Source organism: Cyprinus carpio, chromosome A5, assembly GCF_018340385.1.
Source record: "Cyprinus carpio isolate SPL01 chromosome A5, ASM1834038v1, whole genome shotgun sequence".
Classification (NCBI taxonomy): Eukaryota; Metazoa; Chordata; class Actinopteri; order Cypriniformes; family Cyprinidae; genus Cyprinus; species Cyprinus carpio.
Window position 1 is genome coordinate 24,496,145 of NC_056576.1, and position 19,129 is coordinate 24,515,273.

The 19,129-nt window shown below is 38.3% G+C and overlaps 3 protein-coding genes across 3 annotated transcripts; 2 read left to right on the forward strand and 1 right to left on the reverse strand.

Moving 5' to 3' along the window:
• Nucleotides 1-88: 88 nt before the first annotated feature.
• cenpv (centromere protein V) lies at nt 89-4,906 on the reverse strand. The gene is made up of 5 exons (XM_042757363.1): nt 4,655-4,906; nt 4,309-4,407; nt 2,168-2,237; nt 1,933-2,042; nt 89-460 (listed from the first exon to the last, which is right to left on the reverse strand). The coding sequence occupies exons 1-5, from the start codon at nt 4,678-4,680 to the stop codon at nt 316-318; spliced, it is 450 nt and encodes a 149-aa protein (XP_042613297.1). The 5' UTR covers nt 4,681-4,906; the 3' UTR covers nt 89-315.
• A 2,639-nt stretch (nt 4,907-7,545) lies between these two features.
• On the forward strand, nt 7,546-11,737 carry LOC122145146 (polyubiquitin-C-like). Its single transcript, XM_042757339.1, has 3 exons — nt 7,546-7,701; nt 9,282-10,697; nt 10,926-11,737. The coding sequence occupies exons 2-3, from the start codon at nt 9,282-9,284 to the stop codon at nt 11,571-11,573; spliced, it is 2,064 nt and encodes a 687-aa protein (XP_042613273.1). The 5' UTR covers nt 7,546-7,701; the 3' UTR covers nt 11,574-11,737.
• A 137-nt stretch (nt 11,738-11,874) lies between these two features.
• Nucleotides 11,875-18,807, forward strand: LOC109090019 (P2X purinoceptor 5-like). The gene is made up of 12 exons (XM_042757350.1): nt 11,875-13,078; nt 13,822-13,972; nt 14,663-14,734; nt 14,921-14,996; nt 15,201-15,285; nt 15,445-15,525; nt 16,667-16,808; nt 17,378-17,517; nt 17,809-17,902; nt 17,991-18,056; nt 18,165-18,250; nt 18,363-18,807. Exons 1-12 carry the CDS (start codon nt 12,945-12,947, stop codon nt 18,658-18,660), a joined length of 1,425 nt encoding a protein of 474 aa, XP_042613284.1. The 5' UTR covers nt 11,875-12,944; the 3' UTR covers nt 18,661-18,807.
• The last annotated feature ends 322 nt before the right edge of the window (nt 18,808-19,129 follow it).

Genomic DNA, 19,129 nt, shown 5'->3' on the forward strand with positions numbered 1-19,129 from the left:
TAGACAGTGCAGCTATAAAAAGCTGTTTCAAAAAAATCTGTATATAGCTGTGCTGTGTATACAAGATGATTCATCCATTTTTGGTAAATTTTCTCAGAAGATAAATATTTATGTATATATCCCTAAAAGTGAATTTTGTTAACAATTAGGAGTACACTAGCATATACAGTAGGAGGCCTCAGTCAAAGGTAATAAACAAAAGGCGCAAAACCTCAAGGTCTATTCGTGTTGTCACTAATATATTGATAAAATGCCTTACGAAGCAGGAGAGTACAATTTAATCTTAGGGCTTCACTGGCCAATGGAAAAAGTGAGTTATTTGTCTGTTGTTGGTTTTGACATGCTTCTTATAGTTTGATGCTTCTGCATACTTTCTTCCCAGTTCTGCCCACAGAAATCTTCCACAGTGACACTGCTCACTGTTCCAGGGTCCAAACAATGAGATGCCACACCTGTAAACACATGGCAGATTTGTAACTTGTAAAAAGACACACAAATAACAGAGCAAACTTTTTCCTTCAATAAAGAAATATCCTATAATTTAATATCAAGCAAGGTACTGTGTCTATAAACAGTTTCAGTCAGTAAGTAAAAAAAAATTGATTTAGTAATTAAAAATAAAGGTTGAAAAAATGTCCATTTTCATTAATTAATATCAAGCAAGGTACTGTGTCTATAAACAGTTTACGTGTGGAGTGTAGAAACTCTGGACGCCACACGTTTTGCAAGAATGTGTGCGTGCGCCACGTGTGTGGGTTAAAATGTGTACGTGGTTATGCTTGTCTGAGCCTATGAAACATGATGATTGTGGTTTAGGATTATCTGGGTGCAGAACAAATGTATTTTACAGTCATCATCTACGCAAACATCCAGCCTCATACATGCTTTAAGAAAAAAAAAACCCATACCTGCACAAGGTAAAACGGGTTTTTTGGCCATAAGGGGCTTTCTTTTTTCTTTGTACAAACGGGCAACTGAGTCACCCCAAACAAAAACCCAAAACAACAGTACAGGGGGGCCCTAAACTTTTTAAAAGGGGGTGGGCCTCGGGGCCTGGCTAAAAAGATTTGGCCCCCGGCGGTTAGGGTTCCCCGGCACGATGAAATTTTAAAAAAAATTTCGTGTAAACACTAACTAACAAAAGAGGGGGCCCCCTTTTTTAGTGGAAATAAACACCCCTTTGCAAGCTTCTAGTCTAGGATCCTTTTAAAAATTAGAACTTTTTTTTTTTCAGCGACACCTTTTCAAAGTTTCGGGAATGCATCTGCATTTTATGTGGAATTAAACTCTCAAGTACCCGTGATTGACAAAATGAGACCAAAAAGAAATAGAGGGGAAAAATATTTGAAAAGGGGCTTAAGACTAAATTTTAAATTAAAACTATTTTTAAATTTTATAGATCTAATACAGAGGGAAACTGTTTGTTTTTTTTGTCAATGCTCCAGTGAAAAATCCAAACAAACCATACCTTAAAAAAATCCATGTAAGATTTTATATGGCACATTTTTTGTAATTTATAACCAAAATTTTTTTATTTTTTAAAGCTTTAATTTTTTTTAGGGTTTACTCATTTTAATTCCCACCCTTTAAAGGGGGTTTTTGGGCAGTCCCCTATTTTGGTTCCCCCATTGGGAATTTTAAATCAAAAAATAAAAGGGGTTTGTTTTTGGCGGGGAATGTTTTTTAAAAAAAGGGGGTTGGGTTTTTTTGGGAAGGTTTTCAAAATTTAAAAAACGTTCCAAAATCTTCCCCTTTAGGTTAAATTTTAAAAATAACCCCCTTGCTTCGAAAGGTTGAACGCCCGTTATGCCCAGTTTTTTCCACTTTTTAAAATAAAACGCCCCTTTTGGTAAACCCCCGGGAAAAATTTTAATTTTATTTTAGGGTATAAGCTATTTTTTTTGGTTAGGGCCCCTGCTAATTTTTAAAGCACCATCAGGGTTGGAACGTGGAGTGTAGAAACTCTGGACGCCACACGTTTTGCAGAATGTGTGCTTGGCCACGTGTGTGTTAAATGTGTACGTGGTTATGTTGTCTGAGCCCTATGAAACATGATGATTGTATGATTTAGGATAATCTGCGTTCTGAACAAATGTATTTTACAGTCATCATCTACACCAAACATCCAGCCTCCCATACATGCTTTAAGAAAAAAAAAATCACATACCTGCAGCAAGGTGAACTGGGATTTTGGCACAATGAAGTGGCGATTCTGTTTCTTTGTACAAATACTGCAACTGAGACACACACAACAGAAAGCCAAACAATCAGTAGCAGGGGCTTGTATGTGGCTTTTTTGGTGGGGTGTCTGTTGTTGGGAAGTGGCTTTGAAGGTGGTTGATTTGGGTTATGGTTTGCGGCACGATGTATGTTAAAATACATCGTGTATACACTAACTAAACAAAGAGTGGCAGCTTTTTTAGTGGTAATGAACACTCTTTGCAAGCTTTCTAGTCTATGATCCATTTAAAATGTAGAACTTTGTTTTTCAGCGACACACGTTGCAAAGTTTCAGGAATGACATCTGCATATTTATGTGGAATTCACTCTCGAAGTAGCAGTGATTGACACAATGATGACCTAAGCAATAGACGGGAGAAAATATGTGAAAATGGGCATTAAGACTATAACTTTAATTAACTATATTTAATTTATAGATCTAATACAGATGTAAACTGCTGTTTCTGTCAATGCTCCAGTGAAAAATACCACAAACCATACCATAAATAAATCCATGTAAGATTTTATATGGTCACATTATGTAAGTATATATATATAAATGTTTAATGTTTTTAAACATTTATATATTACATCATTTTAATACCTAAATGTTTCAGAAGACTATATAGGGTACATGTGATATTTAAATCAGAAATCAAAGGATTGCTTTTTTGCGTTTATATGTATATTTAAAAAAAGTCGATTTCCTGAACCTGTTCTGCACATTGTAAAGACGTCCAAGAAAATCCTTAGCCCGACGGTCAAATTTTGAACCTCATATCGACGTCCAAGGGACGTCGTAGTTTGACGTCCAGATATGAACCAGATTTGCACGTCGAGTAGACGTCCAGATATGGTCCAGACCGACCGACGCAATTTAGACTTGATCTGCACGTCGTATAGACGTCTCATGTTTGTTGGGTAGAGCACCCTCGCTAATTTTAGAAGCACCCTCAGTGATTATTTGTGGAACCTGGTTAATACTCTTTTATTGCAAAACTATATACAAAAACAACAAAATACAAATGCACTTAATAAAACAATTGAATAAATGCATATTTATAAGTTAAGCACTTAACTAAAATAAGTAGGCTATTAATAAATAAATAACTAGTGAAGGCTGACTATAATCAGCTTGCTTCCATTTAATGAGATAAGCCTACTCCTCATCTGAATTAGAAAAAAAAGCGCTTCTACGCTTCAGTGATGCAAGAACGTTTGAGCATACACGTAATCTCTGAGCAAAAGCAGAGCCAATTCATAAAAGAACAATGTATATTTAAAAGCACACATCCAGTTTTGTGTGAGTGAAGGAAATCCACTTGCGAGTGGAGATTCGTGCTCGCGCATTACATGGATCACGTAACATTATGCGCTCTCGTTATGTTTTGTGTGTGTGGATGTAGTAAAATTGTGAGTTTAGGTTTGTTGAGGAAAAGAAAGCGGCCCTAGGCAGCTACACATATGCCAGGATCCGCCACTGCCAGATGAAGTTAGAAATTTACTAAAAACAAGTCTATCGCAAGACATCTGGTTGGGGGGGCACCTGGGGTGGCCAGCCAAATTTCAGGGGGGGCCGGTGCCACCCCTGGCCACCACGTAGACACGCCTCTGATCAGTAGGTGGGTTACACTGTGAAAAGGGAATTTTCATCTCAAATGAAAAGAATGACTTTAACAATGAAAAACTGACAGCAACTTTTTCTCAAGCTAGCTATCATCTCTGATGCCCAATTTCACAAATAAACCTGACAATCATATGATAATCATGACATCATTCATTTTTCATCACTTTATTTTGTTTTTGTCCTACATCTGTCCTTAAGGAACTATTTGAAATAGATAACATGATTTTGTAAAAAAACTCATTATTTACAAATGAATATTTGTATAAATATCAGTATTTTTACCTTAGTGCTATGACGTTGTTTGCGGCAACAATTGATGGCATTAACATTTAAATGAATTCTTTACCTAATAGAATGATTTAAGGCTTTTTCATGAAATTGCACCCATTTCGTCGAATGACCCAGATGACACGTGATCAGTGATCACGCGTTGTGACCATTGTGCTGTTGATGGACCTTACTTGCAATTGAACACGTGTAAATGCGGAGCGCTCCACACCTCAAACCGCACCGCGCCACAGTGGCAACCTCCGGTGTGTTTCACAAGACCATCGCGCTCCCTGGAAAGAACAGTTTGCATGAGGAGACCATCTCTAACTTATTGGCTAATGTATTTACCAGTGTATGCGATCAGTGGACTTTAGTTATTGTAATTTAAGGGGTAAATATAATTATTAATGTAACTGTGTTTTATTTTAGTTTGGCAGAAAGATAAACGCCCGTGTACTTTGTGTTTAATGTCCACTTTTTTCGATCACTCTTTTAGTCCACGACGCATGTAAAAGAAGGTCACATGCAGTAGCCTACCTTTCGTCTTTAGTTATGTACGCCATTCGTTTAGCACCTTTTATATTTTTATATGGTAAACCAGTTGTTAGTCGTCTTCGGACCTAACTGCTTAGTAATGCTCTCCTGTAGAACATCCAATACGTTGTTGATAACCATCACTAGTGCTTGCTTGAGAAACAGACCAAGCGGTGTTGACTGGCTGCTGGGTCACATGCTTCAGCACAGCAGCTCATTTTGCCTTCAGCGTCATCTTGTTCCAACCGTTCAGCTTCAGCTGTTGCAACACAAGGCAAAGTCCAGGAAAATATCAGAGCAGAAAAAACTTTGTTCAAAACAGGCTGACCTGTAGTGCATAAATTTAAATAAGTAATGTATACATAATACAGATAGCCTATGGACATAAGTCACATGACTTTAATGGGGGCCAGTGTGTTGTTATAGAAATGACAATAATAAAGCATTCTTATTGAATTCCAATATGAGACTAAACTGGTTTGTTCTGACAAAGTTATATGTCTTATATAAAACTTTTTTCTTTATATATTGCTTTATTTGTGTTGTCATAACCCTTCCATCATTGACAAAGATATTCAAACAATATGCTGAAATGTTTAAACATAGGCAGGTTATAGAAATATTATCAATACAGCATAAACATCCTGTATTTGTATTTTCTGGTGTGAAATACAGATTAAATTATATGCAGGAAGATACTGAACATTTCCAGTGATACACACACACACACACACACACACACACACACACACACACACACACACACACACACACACCCTCCTGAAAGTTCAAGGTACAAGGTAGCTCTGGGTCTGAACAAACACTCTTCTGAGTTCAGTCTGGTGATGTGGCAACTCATGTGACGTGTATGAGCACGGGTCAGGCAATAATAGGCTGATCAGGAAATTTCTAGTGAATTTCAGAAACATTTGTGTTATGTATTTCACGTAGTTTTCTTGTAAACCATTTCCTTGTAAGTTCTTCAATAGAAAACACGTCTTTGCATTTAAGAACACAAAGCAAAAGCAAAAACACTACAAATTATATTTTCACTTTAGAAGAGCAGTGAGGTAGAATATGAATCTCAAAACTGTAATACTAACATAAATGCTGACCAATCCGTGATATTATTAGAGCACTTTCAAGTGCCAAGTCTCATTGGGTTAAGATGGAGACCCAAATGTAACAGCAGACATGACCTATTTATAAGCCGAAAAACAAACTGATAACACCATCACTATCTTGTCCTGTTGTCTTCTTAAACCTTTACCTTGTCTAAATGTAAAATCTCCCCCACCCCTCAGTTTTCAATAAAACTGGCTTCGATGGGCGATAATCTAGATAATCTTTTAACAGCTGTTCAAGCTCACGGAAGAATGAACAGGGACCTGATTCCACAATGATACTAATCCACTAAATGGATGACTGTCCAAATAAACAAGGCTCAAAGAGCAGTTTCACAACACAGTCTCTTTCTGAAGTGCAATCCAGTTAATGTTTAATCATCTCGGGTAATTATTTTATGGTATTTTATTTTAACAGCACACCCACAGTGCTGTAAGTTCAGGTCAAACAAACCAACTGTTTACACCACAGGCAGTAACAGCAATACTTCAGGGCAAATTTAGAGCTGGTTCATCTTGTTTGTAGTTTTTTCATGCATGCTTGTTTTCTGCCATGGCAACACAGTAGTGTAGAGTATTGAAAACAGAAATAAGCTTAGAAAATTATTATAAATTTAGCACAAGACATTTCTGTAATAACAGAGGATAGTGGGGGGGAAGTCGTGGCCTAATGGTTAGAGAGTCGGACTCCCAATCGAAGGGTTGTGAGTTCGAGTCTCGGGCCGGCAGGAATTGTGGGTGGGGGAGTGCATGTACAGTTCTCTCTCCACCCTCAATACCATGACTTAGGTGCCCTTGAGCAAGGCATCGAACCCCCAACTGCTCCCCGGGCGCCGCAGCATAAAATGGCTGCCCATGCTCCGGGTGTGTGTTCACAGTGTGTGAGTGTGTTCACTGCTCTGTGTGTGTGCACTTCGGATGGGTTAAATGCAGAGCACGAATTCTGAGTATGGGTCACCATACTTGGCTGAATGTCACGTCACTTAGTGCTGAGACTCCATCAAGGTAAAACTGCAACAAAATCCCATCATTTTTATTTGCAGGTCAGGTCTTTGAGTGGCTGCGGTACTGAGAAAATGACCTACATTGCTGCAACAGATACTGCAGGCAGCATGTCTGAGGTCAATGTGTTTCAAAGCCATGCCATCTGTTACACATTGCATTCTATATTAAGTACGCTGACACAACTCTGTACAAACCCCACAGACTAAAACACAAATAATGTAGGCTACTTCAAGGAAATACAGCTACAGTGAAACAGATTTTTGTAAACAAGCCGTGTTTTTGAACAAACGCTACTTTGCGGATAACAGCCTGTCGTTACTGTGCTATAATTAGGTTGTTGTTGTTTTGTAACATTCAGAACTGGTCCCATACACATAACTTTAGCCAGGGATTGCAGTTTGATACAGTTATTAGCAATACTGATTTAAGAATATTAAATCTTCCAGACTATTCTGTTTGTGTTATAACTGTATGACATAGCCCTGCTCTTTGCCTGGCCCAGATTCTAAAGGTCTGAATCACCAAGAGCAAAGCGAACAAACAACCCAACCAACCCGTCTCTGTCTGAAGGGTGGACCACAAGCCAGCCCATTCTAGCATATTCTACAGACTTCTTTTTTTTTTTTTTTTGTTGATAGCTACTATGTGATAATAATTACATATTTAAAATACATATACAAGAACATGTAATTCCTAAAAATATCATATAAATCTTTAGTTTTAACGCATATTTGAATGTTTTAAACAAATAGAGATTTTATCTGCGGAAGGATCTTGTCATGTGACGTTCCGTACACGTCACTCCCCCGGGTTTGCATAAATACAGTCGCGTTCACATTCACCGGCAGATTTTCTACGAAGAAGAGGACGCATACGATTTCAAAAGCATTTTCAGAGATAACAAGCTTCCTTTTTTGAAAGGTAAGAATGAACTTGCATTTGGTATTATGATATTCTTCACGGCTTTAATTATATATTACTCTTTCGCTGTATTGTGTTGATTCTCGTCGATCATTTTCTAGATGCCCAATGTTAGACGTATTAAGCTGTAGTTCACAGTCATTTAATCAAAGTAAGAAACGTAACTGCATGGGGTACGTTGCAAAATTAATCTGTTTGCTTCTTCATTGTGAAGTTCTTTTACTCGTACTTCCGATCGGGTTAAGATTCTTCGGATGTATTTTTGCTGAATCATAGTACTATTTGAACAAAGAGCCCGGATGTTGCGGCATTGCCGCCATGTTAGAGAAAGAGTGCTGGGTGTTGCGCACAGTACAGTTTTTAAATCAAACGAAACAAATTCAAATGAAATGATTTCGGATAAGGATACCTTATCGCTATTTAATCATGTTACTCTTAACTTATCAAATGCATCTTTTTTTTTATTATTTTTTTTAAGTGAGGAAAAATACAAACAGAATTGATCTATTATATTTTTAAGTAAACCATGCTAATATTGTACTAAACTGTAAACTGATAAATTGAGATGTACATTTTAGTCCCTTCCTGAATTTGTGCCACTATTTGTGGTTGACCGCTTTCTGGTTGACTAACACAATTGAGGTGCGGTCAAATACTTAAAGGGTTAGTTAACCCAAAAATGAAAATTAGCCCATAAATTACTCACCCTCAAGTCATTCTAGGTGTATATGACTTTCTTTTTTCAGACGAATCCAGTCAGAGTTATATTAAAAACTGTCTTTGATCTTTCAAGTCGTTTAATGCCACTCAGTGGGTGTTGCATGCATCAGTCCAAAAGAAGTTAAAAAGTGCCCATCCATAAAAAAAATAAAGTCTCTACACATTAAAATATAATAATCACTTTAATGTAGTTTGAGCCAACAGTTGTACATAGAAGCAGCTCCGGGCTGATGACATATGAGGTCATCGCTGCGCATATGCCAGTGAGTCTTGTGGAAACCAATGTTTGTTAACAGGAGCAAAGGAAGCAAAGTTTTCTTAATTCAGCAAAGGAGAACCAGTTTCCTCTTGGCTTATATCTAAATCCTCCGACATTCTTTACAAATCCTCGTTTTTGACTTTCAATCAGTGACCATTGTTTTGATCTCTCCCCTGCACTTCCGCGTTTGTCACTGAGTGGCGCATGCACAAAGGCGACCTTCATTTGTCATCCTCTCTTTGGATGGGCGCTTTTTATTTAACTTCTTTTGGACTGATGCATGCAACAACCACTGAGTCGCATTAAACAGCTTGAAAGATCAAAGACAGTTTTTAATATAACTCTAATATAACTATAGAAAGTCATATACACCTAGGATGACTTGAGGCTAAGTAATTTATGGGCTAACTTTAATTTTTGGGTGAACTAATTTTTATTTTTATTTTTTCTCCTCTTTGGAAATTTGTGTGGTGATTCAAAAATCTTTCCAAAACATTAATCTATGATCTCTGCTTTTATTATACTATAATTGAATGTGGACCTATAGTAATTAGTTAACAAATGGTTGATAATTAGATTTTTTTTTTTTTTTTTTTTATAGATGCAGATCTTTGTCAAAACCCTCACTGGTAAGACCATCACCCTTGAGGTTGAGCCAAGTGACACCATTGAGAATGTGAAGGCCAAGATCCAGGACAAAGAAGGCATTCCCCCTGACCAGCAGAGGCTGATCTTTGCTGGCAAACAACTGGAAGATGGCCGCACATTGTCTGACTACAACATCCAGAAAGAGTCCACCTTGCATCTGGTGCTGCGTCTCAGGGGAGGCATGCAGATCTTCGTCAAGACCTTGACAGGCAAGACCATCACCCTTGAGGTTGAGCCAAGTGACACCATTGAGATCGTGAAGGCCAAGATCCAGGACAAAGAATGCATTCCCCCTGACCAGCAGAGGCTGATCTTTGCTGGGAAACAACTGGAAGATGGCCGCACATTGTCTGACTACAACATCCAGAAAGAGTCCACCTTGCATCTGGTGCTGCGTCTCAGGGGAGGCATGCAGATCTTCGTCAAGACCTTGACAGGCAAGACCATCACCCTTGAGGTTGAGCCAAGTGACACCATTGAGAACGTGAAGGCCAAGATCCAGGACAAAGAAGGCATTCCCCCTGACCAGCAGAGGCTGATCTTTGCTGGCAAACAACTGGAAGATGGCCGCACATTGTCTGACTACAACATCCAGAAAGAGTCCACCTTGCATCTGGTGCTGCGTCTCAGGGGAGGCATGCAGATCTTCGTCAAGACCTTGACAGGCAAGACCATCACCCTTGAGGTTGAGCCAAGTGACACCATTGAGAACGTGAAGGCCAAGATCCAGGACAAAGAAGGCATTCCCCCTGACCAGCAGAGGTTGATCTTTGCCGGCAAACAGCTGGAAGATGGCCGCACATTGTCTGACTACAACATCCAGAAAGAGTCCACCTTGCATCTGGTTCTGCGTCTCAGGGGAGGCATGCAGATCTTCGTCAAGACCTTGACAGGCAAGACCATCACCCTTGAGGTTGAGCCAAGTGACACCATTGAGAACGTGAAGGCCAAGATCCAGGACAAAGAAGGCATTTCCCCCGACCAGCAGAGGTTGATCTTTGCCGGCAAACAGCTGGAAGATGGCCGCACATTGTCTGACTACAACATCCAGAAAGAGTCCACCTTGCATCTGGTGCTGCGTCTCAGGGGAGGCATGCAGATCTTCGTCAAGACCTTGACAGGCAAGACCATCACCCTTGAGGTTGAGCCAAGTGACACCATTGAGAACGTGAAGGCCAAGATCCAGGACAAAGAAGGCATTCCCCCTGACCAGCAGAGGCTGATCTTTGCCGGCAAACAGCTGGAAGATGGCCGCACATTGTCTGACTACAACATCCAGAAAGAGTCCACCTTGCATCTGGTGCTGCGTCTCAGGGGAGGCATGCAGATCTTCGTCAAGACCTTGACAGGCAAGACCATCACCCTTGAGGTTGAGCAAACAGACACCATTGAGAACGTGAAGGCCAAGATCCAGGACAAAGAAGGCATTCCCCCTGACCAGAAGAGGCTGATCTTTGCTGGCAAACATCTGGAAGATGGCCGCACATTGTCTGACTACAAAATCCAGAAAGAGTCCACCTTGCATCTGGTGCTGCGTCTCAGGGGAGGCATGCAGATCTTCGTCAAGACCTTGACAGGCAAGACCATCACCCTTGAGGTTGAGCCAAGTGACACCATTGAGAACGTGAAGGCCAAGATCCAGGACAAAGAAGGCATTCCCCCTGACCAGCAGAGGTTGATCTTTGCTGGCAAACAACTGGAAGATGGCCGCACATTGTCTGACTACAACATCCAGAAAGAGTCCACCTTGCATCTGGTGCTGCGTCTCAGGGGAGGCATGCAGATCTTCGTCAAGACCTTGACAGGCAAGACCATCACCCTTGAGGTTGAGCCAAGTGACACCATTGAGAACGTGAAGGCCAAGATCCAGGACAAAGAAGGCATTCCCCCTGACCAGCAGAGGCTGATCTTTGCTGGCAAACAACTGGAAGATGGCCGCACATTGTCTGACTACAACATCCAGAAAGAGTCCACCTTGCATCTGGTGCTGCGTCTCAGGGGAGGCATGCAGATCTTCGTCAAGACCTTGACAGGCAAGACCATCACCCTTGAGGTTGAGCCAAGTGACACCATTGAGAACGTGAAGGCCAAGATCCAGGACAAAGAAGGCATTCCCCCTGACCAGCAGAGGCTGATCTTTGCCGGCAAACAGCTGGAAGATGGCCGCACATTGTCTGACTACAACATCCAGAAAGAGTCCACCTTGCATCTGGTGCTGCGTCTCAGGGGAGGTTCAGAGATTTAAACTATCAGGGATGGACATTTGATTATTTCAGTATCCCCTGCTCATGCACTCACCACTTTTCTCCCCTCTTCATACTTTATTACTGAATCCTATTACATGTTATTGCTATGTTTTTCCCCCTGTTTGTTTTTGTTCAATGACAAAATAAAAGCATTGAAATGTAATTGATGGTTTCCTTGTCTTTGCCCACAACTACTAAAAAGATCTGGTAAAAATGAAAATGAATGAAATGGGACATTCGTTTATACTCAAAAGAAAGATATAAGATGCAAACGGAACTTGAATAAAATTAGAAGTGGGAGTGTCGAAGCAATGTATTGATTTTTGGATCCTAGCACTTAGATTATTTTTTTTTAATTTTAAGATGTCTTTACAATTAAAAAATGTAAAGCTACATGGCAGTTGCCTAATTTGTTAGTATTCCATATTTGGTAAGACCCTAGGATGAAAGTCATTGAAAATGCTTTGGTGGAATCTGTGATGGCCCGTTCAGGTGCTGCTGTTATAAGTTTGAAAACGGTAAGGTGGTGCCACCAAATGTCTGTTCTTGTAACTCGAATGAAATTCTAATGACGCTTAAGAAACGTAAGTCGTTAAGAAATTATTTGCCTTTGTTGGTCTAGTTACACTGGTCAGACTGTACCATTTTTAGTGTTCGTTTATTTAGCCAAATACATTCGGGAACACCTAAATCAGTGATAATAAAAAATAAAAATAGAGAAATCTTAAAACGTGATGCAAAAAATTATAATAGTTTTAAATTGAAACCTGGCCAGCAATCTTTATAAAATATCTAAAAATAAATCCTAATCCTGTAAAGACTGGAAAAGTCTTGGAAATTCAATTATCCAAACTCACTACAACCCAGGACACAAGACTACTAGAATTTATATTAAATGACTGCTTATAATCCTTAATACATGAACTAATGTTATTTCACTAATCTTAATTTTGAACTTAAAATGTATTAGTATCAATTGGAATTGACATAAACCTAGTTTAGTACATGTATTAATTAATGCTAATAAAGTGGGCCTAATGGGAGTCTTTGCTTCGCTTCACTTCATTGTGAAGTGCTGTCCCCATTAAAAATGATTCCGCTGAACAAATTACAGCTCTAGTCTCTCAGAGACTATTTGTTTTGCTTTTGTTTCTTCCTTAAACAGCTTAACTCTTTATCTACTACCCATATCAGCAGTTGAATCAATGATAGTAATGTTGTCAAAATAAAGAAATATTTCCGGAACACAAGCAGAAATTTGAGAAATCTAAAGGCAAAAAGTTTTGACAAAACATTCAGGGGGAAGAACCGGCTACACCTCCGTCTGCGCAGAGCAGTGACAGCTGCTTCGAGGCTGTCAACACAGGAGCATGGCTCGGACCTGGGGTAACATTTTCTTCTCTCTACTCGATTACAAGACCGAGAAATTTGTCATCGCTAAAAACAAAAAGGTCGGAGTTCTGTTCAGACTCTTTCAGCTGGGGGTGATTGGATATCTGATCGGGTAGGTGCCTCGTGCTTTTTCTATCAAGACATTGAGGTGAACGAGCGGGATCTGTCAGTATTTAGAAGATTGGATCTTCAAAGTGCACATTATAAAGGTCAAGTGTTTATTAAAAAAAATGGTTACTATGAATTTCAGAAAACCGGTTGTAAGCCGACACGTAAAGCACCATGTCTCCGATGTTATTTATATCAAGGCAAAGACCGACAGCTTGCAGTGTCCCAGCACTGTTTGACCTGCTGAGGCTCGGTTTAAGTTTTGCATGTAGTGAAAAAGACCTTTGATTCAGATTAGTAATCTCCATTTAGTCTATATATGCACCAGAACCATAGAAAAGCGTAATACCTTCAGCTTCTTAATTGTTTCACATGTTTGGGGTCCATATACACCATGAAAGTGCCGCAAAAGCTGCTGAATGTAAGAGGAGCTGGATCACATGTGCTGTGGCAAAATGCTACACACAAAATGCCAGCCTGATTTTATAATTGCCATTTAAAGCAGTTTAATTCTTGTCCTTTACAAGAAATAACTATTATAGAACCTAAATGTAATGCATCTATAGGTTAAAACGTCCTTCAGGGTGTGTTCACCATATATAGGACATGTGACTTACAGCATTGCTCTGTATATGTCACGCACAGATCCTCTTCTATATATATTATACTCTACTTATAAATAACCAATAAAATGTCTTTTTATACTTTTCACAGTGCATTTTCTTTTGCTTGTGCATCTTCTTAAAGGTGGGTTTTTCTTTGGAAGAAAGGATATCAGGAGACTGAGGAAGCCATCCAGAGCTCTGTGATCACTAAACTCAAGGGTGTAGATCTCACCAACAGCTCTCAGTTTGGTCTGCAGTTATGGGGTGCAGAGGACTATGTCATTCCCCCACAAGTAAACACTCGTCTTTCCTGTATTTTTGGAAGCAATAAAAAAAAAAAAAAAAAAAAAAACACCTGTTAACAGCCTTTTTTTAAATCTCAGTTTTATCTATTGGATTATACCTTCAGATATTGACAATGATTCAATCTGGCATGACATACACATCTTTTGCTAAGAATTTGAACCCTAAACATTTAATATGATAATTATGTTAACACATCTGTTTTCAGTTATCATAATAATATTCATAAAAGTCCTTTAAATGAACAGCTTTTTAGACATAATTTTGCTCGTACAGTTGGAGATTGATAGAGGAATATCTATGTTAAGTTTTTAATGTTTATTTATTTATATTAATAAATAAACATTTATTTATAAACAGTTATTTATAATGTTTAAGATTATTTATAATGTATATTTTACAATTTATATGTTGGATTAGAGTGTATTCTAATCAAACAGAAGCTGCACTTCAGTGCCATAAGGCCACAGGCACATTTGGATTTTTTAGATAGATGAAGATTTCTTTCTGCTTTAATCAAATAAAGACTAAAAAGAACCAAAAGCTTGTTGGTTCGGTGGGGGGAAATTAACTGATGTGAGAGAGTATCACATTAGACACAATATGTCAGTGTTCTGATCATTTAATTTGCTGTTGAAAATGTATTTCAGAATATGTCTTTATTTCTTTTGAACAAACAGGGGGAGAGAATCTTCTTTGTTGTGACAAATTACATAGTGACACCCAACCAAAGGCTGGGTTACTGCCCTGAGGTAAGAGACAGGGGTTGTTGTTTTATTTTATTTTAATTCCCAACACAAATTACGCATTCAAAGACATAAGGCATTTGTTGGAAAGAGTACTGTCTCTCAATTAGAGCTTTGTTTTCTCTCTGAACATCTCTGTACATTTTAACCACTGAGTTTTTTGTATGTGTTTGGTTCTTCTACTTATTTCAGAGTCCCAAAGTGCCAGATGGTTTATGTAATTATGACAATGAATGTGTGGAAGGGGAAACTGTCATAGCAGGCCATGGTGAGCACAAAACCTAAATGAAATACCAAGCCTTTTGTTCCCTTATAACTGCATACCTGAAGTTATTTAAAAGCAAAACATTTGTGAATGTGCAAGATTCTTGTTAAAAAAAAAAGTTGTTACATTGTGTTATACTAGGACCCACTAGCATGTTTAAATTCCTGAGCCTTAAAGGGACTATGCATTTTATTGTTGTTTATTCAGGAGTGAAGACAGGCCGCTGTATAAACGACACAGGAACGTGTGAGATTCATGCCTGGTGCCCTGTTGAGCATGGCCAGGCACCATCGTAAGAAAACAGTGTTTTGTACTAATTCCTTTCAGTTTATGTGCAGTACATCCACCTCACTTTATTTGCAATATTATTCGCTCTTCATGCCTATATGAAACTATTTGAAAAAAAAAACATGTTGATGTTGTACCTGTAATGTTTCAACTGTCACAACAGGGAGCCCTTGCTGTCAAAGGCAGAAAACTTCACAATCTTTGTAAAGAATTTCATCAAGTTTCCAAAATTGTCCTTCTCCAAGTAAGTCAAGCCTAGAGGCATGAAGTCAGTGTGTGTATTTATGTACTGGAGCCTATAGAATATATGTTCTCACTTTTCTAAAACTAACGTATGTTTAGTAACAATGGGCCGTAACTCGTTGTAAATGCATTTAGTGACCTAATAAGTGTTTGAAGCTTGTAATATGTTGATTGTTTATACTCATCTCTGCATGATAGAACTGAACTAACCTGCAGTAGCCTTATTTAAACTTTTCAACTAGGTTTTCTACAGCTTAATATTTTGCATGTTATTTACTTTGCAAAGCACCAGAGTTTTAGGTGGAGCAACTATAAAATGCATAAAACCTCTTCACCCCCACAGGATGCTGCTGTTAAAACCTTTCCTCATAAAAGCTGTAGATCATATCTAACAATTCTAGCTTGTGTGATATGAACACCAGCTGATTTAGTATCTAGTATCATACATATGTGACTTTAGTTTGCCCCCCCCATCTTTCTCATTTGGATGTTTCTCATGTGTCAGCACAAGATGTTCTGTTGTCGTTTCAAACTCCTGCAGAATAATACATTTCATAGTTCACTCACAAGTGCATAGACAGGATAATTTCCGTGGCTTAAATACAGTGTCATCTGACAAGCTGTTGTTTAAAAAGCCAGTACAATCCTTTTAAATGAGCACACTTTACAAATCTAAACTGAGCACTACCATGCTGTAATTGCTTTTTTATTCCTCTCAGAAATAGATTAATTCATTCACCAAGTCATAACAAAGCAACATGCTAAAAATACAGAGAAAAACAAATGCTAAACATATGCTATATACAAAGTTTACAGATCAATCTCTAAATCTCCCGTCATGTAGCCTTGTGAAAGACTTGCTTGCACATAATGAAGCGTTATGTTTGGATACTGATGGCACAACACACCACAAGCTGCTCTGAATATCTGACGCTTACTCATCTCTATTTATACCAGCACAGCATGTGGTGCATGCACTGAGATTTACAGTCTTAATGTCCAGTGCCTTGCCTGATTCACTGACAGTTGTTCCTCTGTCCTTACTGGCATGATCTTTGCAAAGTCATCACATTGTAGATTAAGCAAATGCTATGAGCTGTTTCAGATACTCCTTCTCCTACTCTTATTTCTCTCACTTGAAGATCAAACGTACTGCCTACCGCCAACAAAACATATCTGAAGACGTGCAGATATGACAAGGACCATCATCCCTATTGTCCCATCTTTCTTGTGAGAGATGTGATTAACTGGACTGGATACAGTTTCCAGGATTTGGCAACAAAGGCAAGTGCTTCAAGTCACATGACAAGTTAAAACAAAGTCTCCACCACTGTAAACACACTGGTAGTTGATGTCCAAGCTACAGATCAATGTATAAGCAAAGAGAGGTCATATCCTAACTTGTCCACATTGAGACAGGGATCTTTTTTAGTGTAGGCTGATCCAGGCACCCCAAAAAGTATTTGGACACTTATAAGTGTGTGAATGTCTTATGTATCTGCATATACTTCAAAAATAACAAAATATCATACAAATTGACATTTATTAAAAAAAAAAAAAAAAAAAAGAGAGCGAAAACAAGTTTGCTCTGTATGCCATTATTTTCGAGCAAAAGAGTCAGTTGGCACTAATATGAATACACTTTGATATGAATGCAGTTGCTTAAAAAAAATATTTAAAAAAGCCTTTATAAGACTTTGAACAATGAGGTTGGAACAATTAACTTCCAAAACTGCAGAGTACTATCATGACGCCCCCTATATTTGATGCAGAGAGTAATTTTATTAACTGATAACATTGTTTTCCTTTCTTTCTACACACATACACACACACACACACACACACACACACAGGGTGGTTCAGTTGGAGTTGGAATCGAGTGGAATTGTGATTTGGATAAAGATGAATCTCAATGTAACCCTGAATACAGCTTCACACGCTTAGATTCCTCTATAAATTCACAGAACTCTGTCACTTCGGGTTACAACTTCAGGTATTGTTATCGATTTTAGTTCATATAATAAAATATATAACAAAAGTATGTGATTTCAGCTGTTTCTCTAACTTTGCTTTCTTCAAAACTCCACCCACTAAAACATGCCAGCAAACCTGAATGTGCAAAATGATTCATTGACAGAGAGCATTGCAGAGTGGCTAGTTTTCTATAATTGCATTTTATGTGCAGTATTATAACAAAATCGCTCAAACCTTTAATTTTTTAAGCATTTAGTTTTGATTGAAAAAGCATCATTACACTGGCTGACATGTTTCTCTCTTTATCAAGATTTGCTCGATACTACAATGATGCAGCAGGTCAAACCTATCGGAATCTATTTAAAGTATATGGCATTCGGTTTGATATATTAGTTAATGGAAAGGTAAGAGATATTAAACACATTATTGAAAATTCTTAGAGATTCCTGTCATTACAGTCATGGTGAAAAATATGGTGTTTATGTTTTCTAGGCTGGGAGATTCAGTATTATTCCTACAGTGATCAATATTGGCTCTGGACTTGCTTTAATGGGTGCTGTGAGTATATAATCTAGATACAGATGTCACTAATAGTTCAAGTATAAAATGCACAAAACAAGCTCTTCCTGAGACTCTTGTGTGATTGGTGTTGATCTCATTCCACAGGGGGTTTTTGTCTGTGACATGATTCTGCTCTACATGATGAGCAAAAGCTCCTTCTACAGAGAGACAAAATTTGAGGCAGTCACGAAGTAAGTGTCTATTGTGTCTTGTTGGCTTCTTAAAAACGTTTACATGGAAGATTAGAAAGATGCAGTGGATTGTTATTTTCATGGTTTCTATGAATACTATTTGCACCCACAGAAAGCAATCTGGAAAGCACAGAGAGAGAAAGCATGTAAGACATCACGGTCATCATCGCCAAGATGGGCGACACAAGAGAGAGGAGAAACAGGCAACAGAGATGCAGCCATTGACATCAGTGTCATGTCAGCCCAATAACAACCCAGAGACACAGATCAAGCCCACAGCCTCAGCACTCAAAACCCACAGTCCTGAGAGAAAGCCACAGGGCACAGTGTCATTCAGAACTCAGCACGCTACAGAAAAGCAGAAAAACATTTCACCTGTTTCCACCCTGAGAACACAACGCAAACAGTAGAGGATTTTTTGATGCTGAATCCCATTGGATTTACTGTGGATGTATGAAAGGTATTATAGCGGGTCTATGCTCAGTCATACCAAAGAGGAATATTGCCAGTGTTGTTATGCTCTACTAGTGTTTTAAATGGCAATGGAAGGTTTTATTTTTTTTTTTTTTTTTTTTTTTTTCACAAAAGATTTGCAATAAGATAGCTAAATTATCTATTATAAATTTGGCCTGACACCAAAAATTGTCAAACCACTGTTGAATAAATGTTAAAATATTTTACAAAAAATGCTTGGGTCACTGCATTCCTTTCATTTTGAGTAAATGTGAAAATAGTACAATCTTTAAAAATTAAATTAAATTAAAATTATTTACGCTACCATTTAAACATTTGGGGTCAATACGTTTTTTTTTTGTTTTTTTTTTTTATTGTTCAGCAAGAATGCATTAAATTGATCAGGTAAAAACATTTAGAATGTTA

Bases quoted from the DNA above. Each gene is read 5' to 3' on its own strand.
- cenpv (XM_042757363.1), bottom strand. From the start codon at position 4,680: ATGGCGTACATAACTAAAGACGAAAG. The intron at 4,408-4,654 runs GTAGGCTACTGC...TGTTCTTTCCAG, and splicing joins TACATAACTAAAGACGAAAG to GGAGCGCGATGGTCTTGTGA. The intron at 2,238-4,308 runs GTAAGGTCCATC...TGTGTGTCTCAG, and splicing joins TTACACGTGTTCAATTGCAA to TTGCAGTATTTGTACAAAGA.
- LOC122145146 (XM_042757339.1), top strand. From the start codon at position 9,282: ATGCAGATCTTTGTCAAAACCCTCACTGGTAAGACCATCACCCTTGAG. The intron at 10,698-10,925 runs GTTGAGCAAACA...ATCACCCTTGAG, and splicing joins GCAAGACCATCACCCTTGAG to GTTGAGCCAAGTGACACCAT.
- LOC109090019 (XM_042757350.1), top strand. From the start codon at position 12,945: ATGGCTCGGACCTGGGGTAACATTTTCTTCTCTCTACTCGATTACAAG. The intron at 13,079-13,821 runs GTAGGTGCCTCG...ATCTTCTTAAAG, and splicing joins GTGATTGGATATCTGATCGG to GTGGGTTTTTCTTTGGAAGA. The intron at 15,526-16,666 runs GTAAGTCAAGCC...TCTCACTTGAAG, and splicing joins CCAAAATTGTCCTTCTCCAA to ATCAAACGTACTGCCTACCG.